The sequence below is a fragment of the Alligator mississippiensis genome, chromosome 2 (assembly GCF_030867095.1).
Source record: "Alligator mississippiensis isolate rAllMis1 chromosome 2, rAllMis1, whole genome shotgun sequence".
NCBI lineage: Eukaryota > Metazoa > Chordata > Crocodylia > Alligatoridae > Alligator > Alligator mississippiensis.
The window spans coordinates 187,527,912-187,547,618 of record NC_081825.1 but is presented as its reverse complement, the minus strand read 5'-3'; the positions used below and the strand labels follow the sequence as shown (position 1 = coordinate 187,547,618).

Below are 19,707 nucleotides of genomic sequence, written 5' to 3'. Positions count from 1 at the left end.
CTGGTTAACGACAAGAATCTGTGACAAAAAATATGTGACAAATCTGTTTCATGTCCTGTGACAAAAATACTTATCTATGTTGCATCAGTCCAGTAACTTATTTTCCCTTGTTTGAGGTTGGAGATAGAAGATGGCAGAGGCTGACGGCACAATTATCAACACCAACGTGAAACAGGTAAAAACAAAACCAAAAAAACCCCCATTTGATTTAACATGTTAAAGTCCGTATTTCAACAACTTAATTTCAGGGCAACGTTCCAAAATTCTTGGGTTTCCAGATGAGCACAGTCCAATCTTCTAAGCACTGAGCTGGGAGCTAAAAAGTGCAGCTCTTAGTGAACCTTATAGGATCTCTGTGTTGGAAATGGTGGAAGGATTGAACCCTAGATGCAAAAGAGTGGGTGAGACTTGACTCACTTGCAGAAACTTCCCTTTGCAGTGGCTGAGCTGAGCACTCCTAAGAGCATGCGTCAATTAAAAAATACTATACTATTATTGACTTTTTATTATTCTTGCAAGGCTGGGGCTGAGCTTACAAGAGTGGGGCCTAAATGCCAGTGAAGTGAGTATCAGTAACAGATAGTGTAGCTGGACCACAATGACAACACACATCACTAGATGTTTGTAAAGCATGTGCCATGCCTGTTGGAATCTACAGCTCTGCAAGGATAATGTCCCCAGGTCTGCCAAAACTAGGGAGTGCCTCAAATTTAGGCAGTCCCCAGACAGACAGCAGCTCTTGTCATTCTTGGCAGCTGAGTTGGGGGTCACATGGTTTCCAACCTGTCTGACTGTCTTCCCTGGTTTGAGGGGTAAGCAGTAAATACTATGGGTGTTCACTGCATCTGCATCTCCCTCATTTCTGCAAAGCCAGTAGTAATCAAGTATGCAGCTGCTATGCTGAGGCTTAAATCTGAACTCATCCTGGTCAACACATGTGTGTAATAAGTGAGCTGTTTATGGAATAAGTGTCCTAGTCCGTGTCCATTCCTGTCTAGTCTCACCTCAGAGAACTGCTTCACCCATCAGGTATCTTGCATTTGACACCAACTTAGTCGCAGCTGCTGTGATAGACAAGACTTAAATGTACACGGATGCCCACAACATCTAGGCTCTGAAAGGGGGACTCCAGTAGCTGGAGACATACTTTAGTGACATTCAGGGGTAACCTGTAGTAGCAGTGATACTGGTGGACCAAAGATGGCTGGATAAAAGAGATCAATAGCTCTGGCTTTTCCAGACTTCTTTTTTTTCCTCTGAACTGCCTCTTGCCTAGGACGACTGGTTGGCTGTGGTGGGAGAGAGGGAAGTTGGATGAATAGGGGCTAATGTAGAGGCAAGGCAGAGAGAGAGAAAATTGCTGCAGTGTCTAATACCTTGAGTCACCAATGCCAGTAGGGTATCATTCTTATGCAGTTGCTTGGGCGGTTTTGTTTAAGAGCCCGAGATGTAAGTGGGAAAAATGTTTCCAGTTTATCACTGTGAGCTCCTTCTTAAATTCATTCCTTCTTTTTTGGCTCTCCCCTTCATAGAAAGACCCAAATGAGGCGCTGGTCATTGCTGTGACGACTAGAGCCATCTTCAACCTAGAGGAGGAACATGAGCTGTTCCTGACAAAGGGCAAGGAGGAGTTTGTGAGGCACCAGCAAGCCAATCAGGATAAGCCTCTGGAGCAAGGTACAGCCTTCCCTTTCATTCAGGTGAGACACCAGGAACAGACTTGGCTCTGATCAAGGGATGTGATACTTGGCTTGTGGTCTTTTGTTCTTTCAACCTTTGCAGTCTTTGCTTAACTCTGGGAGGGATTCTCCAATCACTCATGGGGAAGTATCAAATTCTCCTTTTACATAGGTAGGACACTTTACCCACAGTCAGGTTACCAGGCCAGCTGCTCTCATCAGACCAAGATGTTCCACCTTAGGTCTTAATGAGCATGAGGCGTGGTTTCTACTGCCATCAAAGTAAAGCGATTTGCTCAGTGGCATGCCTGGCCTGGCTGTTTATAGAAATGAAGCTCTTTGCCATCGTTTGCCATCATTTAGGCATTTATCTCTAAGTTATCTGTCTTTGTTTTCTTGGGGGATGAGGGGATACACTACTGACTCAGGAAGCCAGGCACTGCATAATGACTGACTGGCCAGCCTGGAAAGTGCTCAGGTGGGTTTCTAATTATTTAATGGTTAAGGTATACATAACAATTTCCCTGCCATACCCAGAATGACAAAGGGAAGTCTGTACACTGCAGGTGACACTAGTTTTTTTGCTGCAGTCTTCCTAGTAACTTTATCTAAAAAAGGAAAGTTTGCATTAACAAGAACACCAGCCTGAAGAAGTTTCTTCCTGAGAAAGGGCCTTTTACCAAAAACATGGAGGGAAGATGACACCATGGGACACCAGTGACTTCTGAAAGTAGGGAGGCAAGTTGCATGTATAGTATAATATGGATAAAACACAAAATAGCGCTGGTGTCCTCCTGGTTTCCACTCAGATGTAGAAGCCTCAGGAGTTGTCATTACCATTGCTGGTGGGATTTGTAGGTCTTGCAAGGCTGAAAAGAGGGCAAGGGTAAAGGGAGCTCTCTTTTCCACAGTGAACAAGAGTCTGGGGAGGGGACAAAGCATATTTGCTAGACTCCCTTGTATGATGAAGAGAAAAACTGTAGGAAAAAGGCAAGAGTCCCAACCCTGTCCTGTCAGTGGGCCTGAAACAGAGCTGAGGAAGAAGAAGTCAAAAGAGTCTAGGAAGAGGCTGAAAAGAAGACTGGCTGGGTAGAGGACCCCCAAAGGTGGGCTGTTTGTGGCAGACCAAGAGCAGCAGCCTTGAGAGTGGAAATGAAGCACGGGCAGCTGTCTGTCAGACCTGATACCTGCTTTGTTGAGGCCTTGAAGGTTTCAGATTGTGGCAGACCAGCAGAGTCAGTTGCATTGCTTTTGCATCCCCAGAGAGGAGAGAAGATTGACAGGACCTGGACAGGGGGCTTCGTCTCAGAGAGTGATAGTGGTGCAGTCGACTCTTACTGGTCCCAAAGGGGTAGATTTTTGATTCGGGTTTAGCCAACAGGTTAAAGTACTCAAACCAAATTACTAAACACCTGCTCTCTGTTCAGGTTGGGATGCGACTACCAGAGCCTAGGGACCACAGTGATTCAGCATATTCACTGGCAGGATTGCTGTGCTGCCCTAGGGTAAAATCCCAGATAGAGGGCATAAGATAAAGCTATTCCTTCCACAAGTCTGTTCTTGTCTGAGGGAGCCACACATCATGCAGACAAACAAGGACATCTCCACTTGCCTGCATTAATACAACTTACATGCTCTCCAACCCTGGGAGGGATGTGTGCATGCATGTGTGAACGTGTGCTCATGTATGCATGTGCATGTGTGTGTGATGCTGGAATTGTACGAGAGAAGATTGTGTGCACGTTTTTGTTTGTATGCAACTTGGAGAACAGTCACTATGGTGTCCCTTCTCTGTTTCTCCCAGGCAGTACAATATGTGAATCAGAAACTCCTGGAGAGAAACCCTGAGGAAAAGAGGCTTTTTGATGTCATTGTGCTCTCCAACAACAGCCCAGAGAGTGGTGTGCGCATTGTAAACAGCGCTAAGCAATATGGTAAGGAAGCCCCCTTCCCTCGCTTTGATGCCAGCCCTCCTTCAGAGAACAGAGGAGTTATCTTCTCCTCCAAGGACTTCTGTGAAATCAAAGAAAGGACATCCCAGTAGCCCAGAAGGGGAGACAGGACCTTTGACTTTTATGAAATATATCAGTCTTATGATAAATAAGGGAAGGGAGTATAAGAATAGAATGATAGCACTGAACGTGGTAGTAAAGTGTATGGGATACTGTATTTGTCTGGAGAACGTCTGCCTCCTCGAGGAGGATGCTCGGGTGTGGAGTATGGTGGGTGTGAAGCCTTCACACTGTGAGGACACCATATAACAGTGGCAATGCTGAAAGGATCAACCCATCACTGTGCAGAAGCAGTCAGGAAATAACAGTGTTTTGATACAGGGGGCCGATTGAGAAAGGGTACAGCGGCATGGCTGTAACCCTCTTTTTGACTACACAGCAGGAGCAGCAGATGGGGACTTTAAGTCCCTGAAGAAGGTAATAATTCCTTGGGACAGCAGTAGCAGGAGGTAAGGGAGGAGGGGAAGGAACATGCTTCTGAGCAAGGGTGGGGAATTCTTATCTGCTGTGGGGACTTAAAGTCCCCGACTACTGCTCCTGTGGCACTGTCTGCCTGCCCTGGTGGGAGGTGGGGAAGGAGGCTGAGAGTGCAGGGTCTAGTCACCCCCGCAGCTCCAGTTTCTGCTTCTGCACCCTCCTTTGTAAAATCTTGGATCTGCTTCTAACGTCAGGGGAACACTGCCTGGGTGTGCACATGGGCCATGGCAGCAGGAGGGCACTGGGCTAGTGCAGGGGGTTATCACATAATTCCTGTGGCGAGCTAGAAGGCCTCCCATGAGGAGGGCCAGCTACACTGGACCATACAACAGTGTGCCATATGCCTGAAGACTGTTGGGGGGAGTTCAGTTACTATGCAGTGCTCAGGCCCACTCACCTAGCAGCATCTTACCCAAATAGCATGAGACACTTGTGTGACCCAGTCTGAGTCACACTCTTTCCTGGGGCAGTTTGAGAACTGACCAAGCCTGGTGGGATGGGGGCAGAATATTGCCCTAGCTTTCCCTCTTCCTCTGGAAGAGCTTGAGTCTATCTCCTTTCAAAGCATGTGACAGGTTTGAATGCAGTCTTAGCATCTTGTCCCTGGTGGGTTCAACTTTGTCAATGGGTAGCTTTTTACCATTGCTTGGCACAAGTGGAAGCAGTCACACAAGGAGCTCATTGATCAGAGATTCAGGCCTGGAGGGTGTTGGGAAGGTCTGGGTTAGGCGCAGGAATTAAGGGGTGGACAATTATGTTTTGAGACCTGTGGCTTTACAGGAACAGAGGAGCAATAGACAGCATCAGAAGTACTCAGGACAGCTTTCAGCTGCTGGCTGAAATGACCAGGAGGCACTCTCACTTACTGAAATTTTTTGGCAAGTCCTAGCAGTCCCCTTTAGTGATCATCTTAAACCTTGTGGCCTGGTGAATAGAGTATGGTTATGGGATTTGAGCAAGATGGATTCTATTCCCAATTTGTTGGGTGACACTGGACCACTTACTTTCCTCCTCCTTTCCTCAGTTTCCCCATCTATACCATGGAGATCATGATACTGAGCTTCTTAGCAGAGGGCTTTGAGATGCATGGAAGAGAAGGCTTGCGGAACAGTTAGGGATCATCATCTGCATTGATTTTCCTTTCCTTTTTCTGATATGAAGGTTTGGAGATCTCCAAATTCTGCTTCGTCAGCGATGAAGACTCCACCCAGTACTTGAAGTCCCATAATGTCAATCTCTTCCTTTCGGCCGACAGGACGGATGTGTGCAATGCCCTTCGGAGAGGTGCGCGCTCTCTCTCTCTCCTCTTTCATCCCCTTCCTCTTTCAGGCTGTGGCACTCAAGCCTGGTGCCATTTCCCCAAATCATTGTCCCTACACCAAGGTAGTGTCAAGCCTTGCACTTTCAGAGGGATTTATAACATGTTTCTCAAAACTAGTTCTAGGCTGGAGTTTGATCTGTGCTAGAATAGAAAACAATTACAAACAGAATGGTTGGCAATTCAATGGAGACTGGGAGTCATGTGATGCCTTCTCATGGAAGTTTGATGTTGAATGTTTAATCAGTTGGTGGCTCTGTGGTACAGCTGGGCACGTACCTTGTTATCAATATATTATTGAAGAATTTACCCTCATCCAGGGACTGTGGGTTCTCACATGTATTCAGTATTCATTGAATAGCTTCTGTGGAAAGCTCTTTGGCTACAACCCAGCCATGAGCTGGCTGTTATGTGAATTTTGAGAGAGAGCCTCAAGCTGTTTTGACTGGTCACCTGCATATTCCTGCCCCCACAACACAACAAGAGTCATTGTGAACATCAGATTTCCAGTGCATCATGACTATGAACTGGAAATTGCTAATTCAGTTAAACATGAGCAGAACCACTTTTCTTAAGATGGGTGGATTTAAGTATCTGCTTAACCTCTTTCAGGGAAGGGGAGCCCTTGGCAGGGTAGGACAGACATCTGCTAGAGAGTACTGGCTACAGCAGTTGCAGAGGAGCCACAAGCCTCACTCCCTTAATACCACTGGGGGCATTTTCAGACACTCAACATTTGAGCTGTGCATCTCCTCATGCCCAGAATGGCGCTGACTCTAGCTGCATAATTGAGCCCTATTTCAGGATCTGTTCTTGTCTGGAGAAGCCAGAGCTTAGAAGTCTTGATCCAAAGCCTATTAAAATAAGTGAGTATTTCCATAGAGGCAGTTGCCCCTGGATTGAGCCACAATAGAAGAAACTATGCATGTCCAGACTGTTCCCCACCCTCTTCTCCATCACACACAGACACAACATTTCCAACATTTCCTGGTCTCAAGTGGGTAGTGAATGCTTAACCCAGGGCTCATATATTCCTGGGCCCTCACCAAAGCATAGATGCAGCTTCTCTGGTTCTCATCCTAAATTGGGCATTGTCACTTCTTTCTGTCCCACAGGGGTTTCAGCTGCACTCATCTTCCAGCAGGAGGTGCAGGCTCCCAACACCCAGCTGCGGGTGGTGTTTGATGGGGATGCTGTGCTCTTCTCAGATGAGACAGAGCGGGTTTTTCAAGAGAAGGGGCTGGAGGGAGCTGTGGAGTATGAGAAGAGAATGGAGGCCGTGCCAATGGGAGAGGTGTGTTGGTTCATATTGTCTTAAGTTGCTTAGTCCTTTAGACCTGGTTCCAGCTTCTGTGTCTGGCTCTGTGTATCATCATACTCTGTGAAAATGAGAGCAAGAACCTTCTTCTCCTGTTCAGTACCTTTTCAGTAGCCTGTGCACAAACTCTCAAGGGCACCACTGCCCTGTGCCCTGACTGCTCTGTGATCACTTCCTCTGACTTCATCTATGGCCAGTGGAAGCTAATGGAAAGTGTCCCACTGGTTTCAGTGAGAGCTGGGTCATCTACAGAGGAGATTTGTGACACCAGCCCAGCACTTTATATCAGTCAAGGAGAGGTAGCAGTTTGCTTAATCCTTAAATCACTTCATACTCGCACTCTTAGGTACCAAATTCACAGTATTTTTCAGAATCACATGAGGTGATTTCTGTGGTGCTGTTTAGACAGGCCCACCTGCTTTCCAGGAACATGGATAAGGCCACCACATTCACAACTGGCCTACTTGTAGTTTAAACCAAGACTTCTGTAGAAAATGTCCAGCATACTAACCCATGCTGTCAGCATAGGCACCATTCAAAGCTTTGGACATTTTTACAGAAGCGCCGCAGCACCGGCGACTTTGAAAAGCACCCAGTGCTGTGACGCCTACAGTTGTAAAAATGGCGAAATGCACGTCAGTGCTGAGAAAATGGCAGCTGTGCACTTTTAAACTAACACACATAGAAGGTGGTTAAGTTCAAAAGTGCGCCACCGCTGCTTTCTGCGTGCTGGCGCATGTTTCGCTGCTTATACAACTGCACACAGCACAGGGCAGTTCGCACCAGCTTGCATCAGATTAATCGAGTCTGCTCTGAAGCGACGGATCTCTGGTGCATCACAGGACAAAAAAGTATGTGTATAAATGCCCTTGGGCACCACGTGACAGAGCCAGGTTCGCTGGAGGTAAGGTGTCAACTCCCTCCCTGTTTCCAGCCCCGAAGTTACATTAAGAAACCAGCACAAATACCTGAAATGCTTTCCTTGTTGTCATATTTCCATGTAAGCAGTTGCTGTCATGGCTTCTGGGACTATTATATGGTTATTAATGGGTGAGGAAATGGCCATGAGACAATTCCCTGAACAATTCTTAGTCTGAGTTCTAAAATGATCAGAGACTTCACGCTGTAAGCGATCCCCAGTCCCAACTTCTGTTGCAGATAGCTTAGAGCTTCCTTGCTTGCTTACTCCTTCCTAGTGGTTTTTATGTAAAGCAGAAATTATCTCCTCTTCATCCACTCTCACACCATTAATTCCTGTGTGCTTTCCAGGGTCCACTGAAGGCATTTGCCATGCATCTTGGGAAGATGCGTCAGAAGTTCAGCCAAGAGAATTCCCCTATTCGCACTTACTTGGTGACTGCCCGTAGCGGCCGTGACATGGGCATCCGTACCATCAAAACCCTTCGTGAATGGGGGCTGGCAATCGATGAGGCCTTCTTCATGGATGGGGCTCCCAAAGGCCCCATTCTCTCCAAGATCCAACCCCACATCTTCTTCGATGATGGGCTTCATCACATCCAGGGGGCCCAGGATGTCGGCATACCTTCAGCATGGGTCCCTTGTGACTGCTGATGGCCATGGATGAAGTCAAATGTCATCCAAATTACCTAAAGTGCATTTGTCAAATGTCAAGCCAAAGTTTACAGTGGAAGGGGTAAAGAGAGGATTTTTAAACCTGCATCAAACTCAAGAGAGAGGGAGGAGAATTCTGCATGTGGATGTGATGCTGAGTATATTATCCTTGTGTCTCTCTGTTCCAAAGACATGCTCCATTTGATTTTTGGGAAGTGACAAAAGAAGCCTAAAATTTTACCAGAAGTACCTGCTTGAAATGTCCCCTATACACCTCTCATCATTTGCTATAAGCTGTCTCTCCCAGGATTGTAGCCCATAGGGCCAGCATGCCACAGCAATCCTTCTGTGTGCTTCAAAACTACTGCTTCTTTAAAATGCCCTGTAATACAAGTGCTGAAACAACAGCTCGGATGAAGAGACCCATGGGAGCTGAAGAGAACATGTAATCATGTCACATTGACTTGGCAATGTGTAAACTATAGCTGTAGTCAGAGATGAATGTTGGTCTTTAGGATTTGGGGCCAATACTACCTAAATTCCCAAATGTCTGCTAAGTGCTGAATCTGTTGAGGACTTTATTTTTCCAAAGGATTTTTTACATGAATATTTTGTATGTGCTCGGCCAAATCCTGTGAAGTGCTAAGCCATTCACTCCAGCAGAAAATATAGGTGTTCAGCACTTTCTGGGATTTCATCCATTTAAGTATATATCTTCTCATTGGTTCTGGCTTGAATTTAAACCTGGGCCAGAATCAGGTCGCACAGTAGCATGAATCTGCAGTCATTTCCAGAGAAGTCAATGAAGTTATATCACTGCAGTTGAGATGACACTCAAACCTTGAATATGTTGTAGTGAAATGAACAGCAACATCTCCCTCTCTCTTCCACTCTTCTGCCTTCGTGCCAGCCACACAGCCTCTCTGCAGCTCTCTTCAAACAGCACAGTGCAAGTGTGTCACTGTCACTTTATAACGCATAACTTTATAACAGCGCTTTTCTTGCAGTATCTCAGGGATGAGTTGGCAATAGCGCAGGAATGACAGTCCCCATGCTGTAGCTGCCTATTCATGTTTAGGACCCTAGACAAATCATGCAGGACCCCTAGCCACTGGGGTATGTGTATGTTTAACAAGTAGGCTTCTAAGCCACGTTCTTTATTACAAGCTATGAAACCACAGCTTCAGTGACTGGGTAAGCATGCAAGTTGAAGAAACATTGCTGAATCACAGGTGGTAAGAAATCCGAGTTACTGCAATGTCCAGTCTCTTTTTAGAGAAACAGATTTGGCTGGATTGTATCATAGCATCAGTATGATGCAGAGTTTTCAGGTAAGAAATGTACTGTATTTTAGGGGCATGTGAGTGTGTATCTATTTATAAAGAGAAATAGTGACCAGATTCTCAGTACATGTAAATCTATGGTAGCTCTGTTGACTACACTAGTTTAGAATGGCTGAGGATCTGGGGGAGGTGTGAGAGTGAGGGAGAGAGATGCTGGAATAATGGCCTGTCATTTCAGATATCACAGCAAAGGGCTCAGACCAGTACCATGCAAACACTGCATTGCCTTGCGTCTTAGGCTAAAGCCCATTTATCCTCTTCTCCTTGCTGGCCTCAATAGCTGGTATCTGATGGCACTGGGATATTGCTTTTGCTGGCACCAGTGCATCTTATGCCTAGAGTGAGTGGATTTGGTTTGGGCTTTTTTACTAGAGAGGATGCAGTAAGTTGGAGCCACTCTGACTTTGCTAGATTGCGGTAGTAGGTTTCGAGTATTATTGTAGCTGTGATGGTCGAAGAAACATGTGAGAAGCAAGGGTTTTTGGGATATTTTTTATTGGACAAGCTATATAATTTGAAGAGATGTTAGACAATCTTCCATGTACCTGAAGAAGGGCACTTTGTGCCTGAAAGCTTGTCCAACATCTCTCTCAACTATACAGTTGGTCCAGTAATATACTGCGAAAAAAACACTTCCTTCTTTGCCAGATTGCAATTTTTTTGCCAAGGACTGAATTTGAGCAATCGGTCTATGCACACATTCACCACTAGAGGCCACCGTGCCATCTCACTGAGAGGTGCAGGCTGGCTAGCTGGCCCTACCATGGCTGCAGATGTGCAGGGGACAGAGTTAGTACTCAGAGCTCTTAGCTTCCTTCTCCCAGGGGTCTGTTTTAAACAGTGGGTATGAATCAAATATGCCTTGAAAAGGCCCATTTAAAAAGGTATTAGTAGACATAGCCACACAAATGATGGACATTCCATAAATGCAGGGCCCATTGAAGTGAAAAAATACTCATAGACCAACTTGAAGCAAAGAATTCATCCCTGGTCCTCAGTTCTCTTTTCCTGAGCCTGGAAGAGCCTAGGAGCAGAGCTGCAGGAGCAAGTGTTGCCCAGAAGCAGTTTTGCTTCCCTGACAGCTGATGGATGGAGATGCAGCAGTTAACTCAGGGGAGTCCCTTCCCCAACGCTAGTTGAAAAGATGCCTGTTGTACCACTGGGAGCGGGAAGGTCCGGGACAGAAGGGGATAAGGTAAAGCACCCCCAGGTTCTAGTAGGAGTATTGATGACAGCTCTTACTCCAAAGGGGGAGATTATGCTACCTCTTTTGTAAATAGATTTCTCATAGGAAGAGACATCTTTAGTTTGAACTTTGGTAGTTGGCTCTATGGTTTGATGAGTGTAAGGAGTGCTGAGCTGCAGTCATTGGTGCAGAAAGGCCTTAAAGTACACTTTCCACCAATGGCAATGCAAGAAGAGTGGGTTAAAAATGGTCTTTTTTTTTTTCCTTGGACAAAATAATGTTAATACAGAGATTTTATTTTGATTTTTCTATGAAAGAAGGAATGATTTTCCCAAGTTAAAGGAGAGTTTTCAGTTCATTTCAAAAAGGGAACTTAATTTTAGTTTCATCTTCATTTTCAAAAAAAATTAATTGAAACTTAGCAAAATAAGCTTGGTTTCCTATTGAATCTTTAAAAAAAAAAAAAAAGCAAAAAATCCCCAAATCCTGTCAAATAGGATAAGTTTCATAAAGCACTTTACTGAAATTAGTAGTGATGGGGGCGGGGGGAATAGGAGGAAGACAGCAGAGAATGGTTCATCAGCTCTAAATACCAGTAACAGTGGCACAAGTTACGTTTTCTACTGTGTTTTAGCCTCAAGTCATTTGAGGCTCCTATAAGTGAACTCTGAGCATTTATTCCACCAGTCCTTAAAGAGGGGGATCATAGATTTCACAAATGAGAGTCCTGTGAGAGCATCTCTGCCTTATGCCACATTGGATAGGATGCAATGTCTCGCAATGGGGCTTATATCCGACTCTTCCACAGAGAAGTAGATTGTTGCTAAAATTCTCTCCTATTCATGTTGCCCCTTCCTTTAGGTTACCCCATGTCCTTTCAGCGTTACAAACTTTTCTCCATTTACTGCATTCTTCATTTACTTATCACATCGGATAACATGGTGCATCATCAACCCTTGCACCTTCAGTCCTGGTTGGCTCATCTTTACTATTTTTATTTAAATTTTCTTCAGTGAGAGAAGCCAGAAAAATCCATGTCTGTAGCATAGATAAAAATGAGGATAACACTGAGCCAGGACAGGTATTTGGAAGGTCATTGTTGGTTAATATAACATTAACTGTGCCAAACTGATAAAGAAATATCTAGATAGGAAATGAGAAGGATATTGTACATTAGACAGAATACTCTGAATAACATCACGAAAAAAGATGGGAACACGAGATCAACACTGTTATTACCATACAGCCCCAGTCGATGAGTTAATTAAGGATCATGGGAGAAACAAGGGGGGGGGGGAAGGCAATTATTTTCTATTTAACTGTGTTCAGAAAATATAACTTTAAAAAAATGATTTACAATTTAAATTCAACTCCTTCAAATGCTGTTTTCTGCAATAAATAAAATGCATTGATATCAAACTGTTGGTGTCAAGAATTTCTCTCCCCAGTGTTGTGTTTGATTGAAATAGATTGAGTAGAAAACAGCCTAATTTAAAAATAAAATACCTCTCTCAGATTTAAGAGAAGAGCTGAGTCTGAGTCTTAGATTTTTTTTATTTAACAAAAGAGTTTAGTACTGCTTCACAAACAGCAATGAATTTCTTCATACCACTTCTGTGAGGTGAGGAACTATTATTATCCCCATTTTACAAATGATGCACAGTAAGATTAAGTTCAAGCATCTGCTAGTTTTGCATGCTCAATTTAAGACACGGAGGGACATATTTTTCATAGTCCTTGACATTATACAGTACTTTATACACAAACAGCCCAGCTCTGTAAAAGCCCAGCATTTCTGCTAACCAGGCCCCACAATTTCCAGTAAATAAATTTAGTAACCACCTTTGAAATCCTGGGTCTAGAAAACTTGTCCAGCATAATGTAGGAATTCTGTGGCAGAAGCATAAATAAAACCCAATTCTGCAAGGCAACATTTGACTCTGCAGCCCCTTGCCTCATTCACTATATACCTTCTAACTTCTGTAAACAATGAGACAGGCAATAGCCTCCTACACAACATACTTCCCTAATTCATCCAGCATAACCCCATTCTTCCAGCTCAAGCAAGGACTCCTTGCTCAGGCAATTCAAGATCTCACATCCAGGTTTCTTATTAGAGTTCCAATATTCTTCTTCCCACTCTGGTTCCCAGTCCCTGTTTCCCTCTCTCCCCCAGTATCCTCAGCCCAGTCTTCTAGCTTAGGTTTTGTGTCCCAGTCTTCCAGCCCAACCAGTTCTAGTCTGTTCCTTCAACTAATTCTGTTCAATTTCAGTATTTCCTTAACAATTGCTTCCTTGCTGTGATTCGTTCCAGCCACTACTCCCATTCCAGCTCTCATCCACACTTCATTAACTCATATAGCTTACTCCTCCTTCATGCAGACTAGTCCCTGTCAGTGGAAAAGATGAGACAATAGGAAAGAGAGAGTCTCTTTACTCAATTACTTGCACCACAGTAGCAATAGTTACAGTAACAGTCCTGCTCACCCCCTGAATCCATAAGCTAAAGTATACTCAACCCAGGTGGAATCCTTGGAGAATTTATCTATTAAAATCTAAATATATGGCTGAGACAGTGGTGTCAATGTGAAGGTTTTGGATTCTTTGGCAATGGGCAGAAGTTCTGGGAAGGAGAGCTGCTATCAAGAGCTGGGATTCATTTGACCAGAATTAGAAAAAGCATCTTTGGGTGTCATCTGGCCAACCTAGTAAGGAAGGCTTTAAATTGGGTTCCACAGGGGATGTTGACAAAACCCCTCCAGCAACTGAGCAACAACCCAGAGGTGAAAGGACAGGAAGAAGTATTTCAACTCTGGAAAAGAGCTAGAGAACCACAGGTAAGCAATAAAGTGGTGTAAAATGGAACTGGGTAGATCAAAATGCAAAATACATCCAATATATGCATGTGTGTGTGTTATACATATATATGCATGCAAGAAATATGGGGAATAAGCAAGATGAGATGCAGCCTGTGAAACAAACTGATCTGATGGGTATCACAGCGATTTGGCAGGACAGCTTATGACTGGAATGTCAACACTGAGGGCTACACTCTTTAAGAAGAACAAGGTTGGGAGAAAAGGTGCTGGTGTCAACTTGTATATCAAAAACATATACACTTGTTCCCGGATTCAGGGAGGAAGAAGATAGCAGAGGAGAAGGCATTTGGGTGAAGATAAAAAATTAAAAATGCAGCATTGATATAATGGTGAGGGTTTATGATAAGCCACCAAGTCAGGAAGAGAAGGTAGATGAGGCACTCTTCAGAGAGGTGACCAAACTGTCCAAAACCTGTGAGAGGTCCTGATGGGAGACTTCAATTTTCCAGATATCTGCTGGACGAAAAATACAGCCAAACATAAAATGCTGAGCCAGTTCCTAACTTGTGTGGAGGACAAACTTTCTGTTCCAGAAGATGAAGATACATCCAAGACATTATCTATCTTAAACCTTGTATCTTGGATCTCATCCCGACCAACAGAGAAGAACTGGTGGAGGATGTGAAGGTGATGGGCAACTTGGGAGGAAGCAATCATAATATTATTAAATTCTGGATCCTGAGACTGGGAAAGCATGAGGTTGGCAAACCTAGGATGACAGCTTTCAAAAAAGCAGATTTCAGTGGACTCACGGAGGTAATAGCATGGTGCCATGGGAAGACAGACTGAAGGATAAAGATGCCCAGGAGAGCTGAGATCTTCTAAAGAGCACAGTATTGGAAGCCCAAAAAGAAACTGTTCTGACTCTACATATTGCATGCAGTTTTGGGCTCTACATTTTGAAAAGGACATGGAGAAGATAGAAAGGGTCCAGAGGCAGATGACAAAAATGATAAATGTCTTGGAAGGCAAGTCATAGAAGGAAAGGCTGAAGGAGCTAGGCATGTTCAGCTTGTGGAAAAGGTACTTAAGAGGGGACATGATAGTCTTCAAATACTTGAAGGACTGCCACAAAAAGAGAGAGAAAACACCTTCTCTTTCTTACTTCAGAGAGAAATGCACCAGTGCATGTGGACCAATGGCTTGAAGTTGCAGCAAAGTAGGTTTAGATTGGATATCAAGAAAAACTTCTTCACAGTTAGAACAGTGAGGTAGTAGAGCAGACTGCCTAGGGAAGGTGTAGATATCCATCACTGGATGTCAACAAGAGCTTGGACAACCACTGGTCAAAGGTGATCTAGGCCTCACTATGCCTATGTTCTACTATGGATATTTCCCATGCTTCTGGGATTTGCTCATTCCTGCATGGGACTGGGAGGGAATTTCACCCTTCTCTCCCCTGCCCCTGACTGCTACATGTGTCAGGGTCTTTTTTTTTTAAGCTTTCCTCAGAAGCATTGTGTGGTGGCTGCAATCAAGACTGGGAATTTTGACCAAAGTGTGCCAATGCTACCACTGGGACTTAAACATGGAGGTTCCCAGCTAAAGGGTCTTGTGCCTCCACTCAGGGTCAGACTGGTCACCATATTTGGGGTCAACAAGGAATTTTACCCAGTGGTAAAATGAGTTGTGGGTGGGGTTTGCCTTCTGTAACAAGTGGGCCTGCCCTGTTACTGGGCATTTCTACACGTACACTTTAATGCATAGTAGCCTATTTAACTGCACATTAAAAGCATTGCGTAAAAAACCATGCTACAGTAAAAGCTTTGTTATCCGGCATAAGCGGGGTAACAGGTGTGCCAGTTATCTAAAAATTCCAGTTATCTGAGAGTTATACGGGAAATACTTGATCTGGCATGCGCATATGCATGTGCATACTAGATAGGCTTGGCAAAGATTCCAGTTGCTAATGCAAGGATTTGTACTGGGAAACATTAGGAAGTCCAGTTAATAGAGTATTCTGGTTAGTAAAATACCAGTTAACACAGCTTTTACTGTATTACGCTATTGTGCAGTAAATTAGGCTACTGCGCATTAAGCATCACCTAACAAACATGCATTTGTGCTACTGCCCATTAGGGCAGCTTAATGTGCATTAAATTTAGTGCCTCACATTGGAGGTACTAAATTTAAGGTGCATTAGGAAAAGCGCATTAATGCATGTGTAGATGCACCCACCGAAAAAGCAGTGAAGTGAGGACTGCATCTTTAAGGCAAGCTTCTGAGAGACTGGAAGAGGTAGGTTGTAGGGGTATAAACCCTGCAACAGAGGCAGAGGAGGTCAGGCAGAGCTGGAGGCAGAAGTTTCCCGCTGGGAGTTGAGGAAAGCAGTACTGGGAACTGGAGCCTGGCTCAGGCTGTACAAGCAGAAGGAGCCCCTTGCACAAAGCTGAGAAGCAGGAACAGATGCTAGGGGAACTGTGAGTAGGCTCAAGCAGGCCAAAGCTGCAAGAAGCTGGTAGGATTTGGTAGGAGCCTGGGAAGGCCTTTTAGCAAGGATCCTTGAGCTGCAATTTAGTCGAGATGGAGTTTTGCTCATTGCATTTTGTGCTGCCAGGCCTGGGAGGAGCAGAAGGAGACCACTGAGAGCACTTGAAGAAGGTGCTGCAATTGGAAAAAAGATAGAGGCTGGGGGTTCACACTGAGGGGCTTCAGCCCAATGAACTGAACTGAGCCTGAGGGGCTGAGGGTCCTGAGATGGAGCTGAGGGGCAAAAGGATCACTCTGGTGGTCTGGGGCAGCCTCCAGAATTTCAAATAACATCAGTCAAAAAGCCTGAGGCTGAATTGATTCAGTCTTAGATTAGTCTAAAATGCAGAGATTAAACTGAAACAGAAGTGAACAGATATTTACCTTTGATTCAGTAAATGCAGCCACTGCCTCCAATGGCTGGGGTCAGAAGCCAGGGGACACTAGAGCATGGCTCTCTGGCTCCTAGCCAGATGAGCTGTGTGTTTGCTTCTACTTCCTGATGCCCCTGAGGTCTCTGGGATTTGCAGTCCACAATCACAGTAGCAGGACCCTGCAGGGTTATTTATCACTTCCTCTTCCTGCTTCCAGGTGCCTCTGGGATTTGTAGTCCACAGTTGCAGCCAGCAGTAAGTTTGAGTGGGGGGAAGGGGTGTTTAACCTCCCTCCCTAGCCCCAGCCAGGGTTTGCCTAAGGGGTTAGTCTGGGCTGCATCCCTAGCAGAGCTTACCCCCCTCCCCACTGCCTGCCCCCTTGTCAGCCAGCCCTCACTGCTCCAGCTAGGGAGCAGAGGGGCAAAGCCAGCTCTGCTCTCTGAAGTAGACAGCACAGCCCAGCCCAGCCCAGGCATGAAAAGCATGCTGGGATGCTGGAGGACTGTGATTTAACTTAAACCAGGAGGGGGTCTGGGACAGAAGTTTCCTAAACTGGTTTGACCCAAATCAATTAAGTCTGATACTACATTCAACCAGGTTTATCTGAAACCAGTTTGGGCCATTTTGAAACTGGTTTATGTGCACTGAGATTCTGTTCTGTTATAGGTTTAAACCAGTTTCTGATCACTTAAACTGGTTTATGTGTAACTTCTGTTGCTAGCCCAAAGGCACAGCAGGTGAGTGCAGGGAGGTACCCAGATTAACTGGAGAGGAGAGGAGTGGCCACCAGGAGGTGCTACACCTGCCTTAGTAATGGGTCCTGTTACAGCTTCCTCTGTGTCAAGAGGTGTGGCCCTCTTCCTGCGATCTCTCAAGCATCTATTAATAACCTTTGCAGCAGCAAGATATTGGCCTTCATGATCTTCCTGACATACCTGTGGCAGGTTAGGTTGTTAGGTCTTTTGTTGTTGGGGCTGACTGTATAGCTTTGCTAAGAGGATAGACAACAGATTTGTACAGGATAGTTTGAATAATGATAATGCTGGGGGGTGGACTAGATGACGTCTTGAGGTCCCTTCCAGTCCTGCTTCTCTGTGATTCTATGGCCATATTTAACCAGTTTTATATGAGTGCCTGCAAAAGATTTAGCCCTGATGTTTTAAACCTTTTTGTCAAAGCATGGAGGCGCTAAAACTTTTCTACTGTGGACCTGGTAGATTTATTTTTAACATGGGTAAAAAAGTTTATTTTTCTTGCTCTTAAAAATGGCTGAACCAGTTTTGCTGCAGTTCTCCAAAAAAGATTGTCTGAGGCAAATGCCCAGCATGGAAAATTTTGGCCTAAACATTTGGAAAAAAGATATTAAAAGGTGAAATGTCAAGTAACTTTAAGTGCTACAACCTTCTTTGCCTGTCATTTTAAAATTCAGATATGACCTCTTTATGATTACCCTGACTTAATATAAGTTAAAGCTACAGTAGAACAATATCAGTTACTTTCTTTTGATCCCAGTATAGGGAAAAAAGAGCATTAGTGAAACTTCTTTTCAGTTCCAGTAGGTGTCACTCTCCTTTGCTTTTTTTTTTTTTTCCACATAGCATCAGCTTTCAACTTCCAGATCTGTGAGCCACTGTCAGTATTGCTCAACGTGTGGATTCAATCTACTCTGTCTGGGCACTTGTAAAATTTGCAACTTTTGATTAAATACTGTGCTGTTTGTTGGACACCGCCTTCACACAGGGGGCTAAAATGTTCATCTTATGAAGTGTTGTTTTGAAGTGTCCGTATCCAGATTTTAGTATGTTCAGCTTGACCCAGGCTTCAGTATCAAGGTTGTGCCAAAGTGGGACTCATTTGCTGGTGCATGCCCCACAGTACAAAGCTTGTTGTCAAGTTGAAACCTAGGAACAAAGTTCAGACATGTTTGGATCCAAAACTTTCCTGAAAGACTGATCCATAATCTATGGGTATTTTTACATGTGGCACTGAGCGCTTTACTTAGTGAGCCACACTAATTAAAAGCACCTGCGCATCACATGCATCAGTGTTCCCTTGCTGAATAAATGATGGCACACTTTGAACTAAAGCTTATCGAACATGTTTTATTTCAAAGTTCCCTGCCATCATTTTTTCAGCGTGGGGACACACAGGGATGGTGAGACACATGATGCAGAAGGCTGCTGGAGCGTATCGATTTCTGTGCTCCAGCAGACTCGACTAATTGAGCCTGCTGCATTGCGTTGGATTTCTAAGCGCGTAAGAGCAGACTTGCCACGTGTCTATAGGAGCCCTAAATGTCTATACAGAGTTCAGAGCCTCGGCAGGTATAAACTGATTTCAGTCCAGCTGAGGATCTGCCCTGTAGACTCTTTCTATGCAAAAATAAGATGTCTTCCAATAGTGCCAGTCACTATAATTGCTCTAGCGCTTTCATCTTCAGATCATCAAGCAAACAGTAATTAAAGCAACCGTACAACAAGCCTGGTAAATAGGGGAGGAAACTTATCCCAGTTTTAACACATGGGGAAACTGAGACACAGGCCCAGGTTCTTTTCTGCACTAAAATCTGCCCTCCTCAGATGCTGGGGAGGCAGAGGCAGCAAAAGATCTGTAACTGGGCACTTGATTCTCATTGTTGTGGCAATGAGACCCCTGCCAGCTGGGAAGGGTCCCTATGAAACCTGACCTTGCTTGAGAATTGACAATTGAAAATGTGATCTGCTCTATGCCAGAACCACACTAAGGCCTGAGGGGTGGAACTTGCATAGAACAAGACGCTGTGGAGTTAATCCAGCTAAGAGTTCCAACATGCTGAGGGAGTTCCCAGCTGGTCGGCTCGGGGAAAAATTAGGCCATGCTGTATGAGGCAAAGAGGCTACAAGAGAGGCAGAAAATCTGAACTACAAAGAGATCAAGCAACTTGGCCAAGGTCTCTTGGGTAGTCTGTCTCTGAGACTGGGTATCAGAACTCTTACTTTCTAACCCAGTCTTCCCTGCTCTAACCATTAGGTACTGCTGCTTCTTGTGAAATTTTTCATCCACTTTTTTGCAAGAAGAATGCCCTTGTGTTATATCCCTAA

At 44.6% G+C, this 19,707-nt stretch overlaps 1 protein-coding gene across 2 annotated transcripts in view; it reads left to right on the top strand.

Moving 5' to 3' along the window:
• LOC102564249 (cytosolic 5'-nucleotidase 1A) overlaps positions 1–12,324 on the top strand; it is a 29,546-nt gene extending 17,222 nt beyond the window's left edge. For both annotated transcript variants that reach the window (XM_019477045.2, XM_019477044.2), the window contains exons 2-7: positions 117–175; positions 1,533–1,700; positions 3,484–3,613; positions 5,330–5,452; positions 6,602–6,780; positions 8,074–12,324. In XM_019477045.2, the coding sequence (XP_019332590.1) occupies positions 131–175; positions 1,533–1,700; positions 3,484–3,613; positions 5,330–5,452; positions 6,602–6,780; positions 8,074–8,376 (948 nt within the window). In that variant the 5' untranslated portion in view covers positions 117–130 and the 3' untranslated portion in view covers positions 8,377–12,324. The remainder of the gene's footprint in view (positions 1–116; positions 176–1,532; positions 1,701–3,483; positions 3,614–5,329; positions 5,453–6,601; positions 6,781–8,073) is intronic.
• Positions 12,325–19,707: the final 7,383 nt, after the last annotated feature.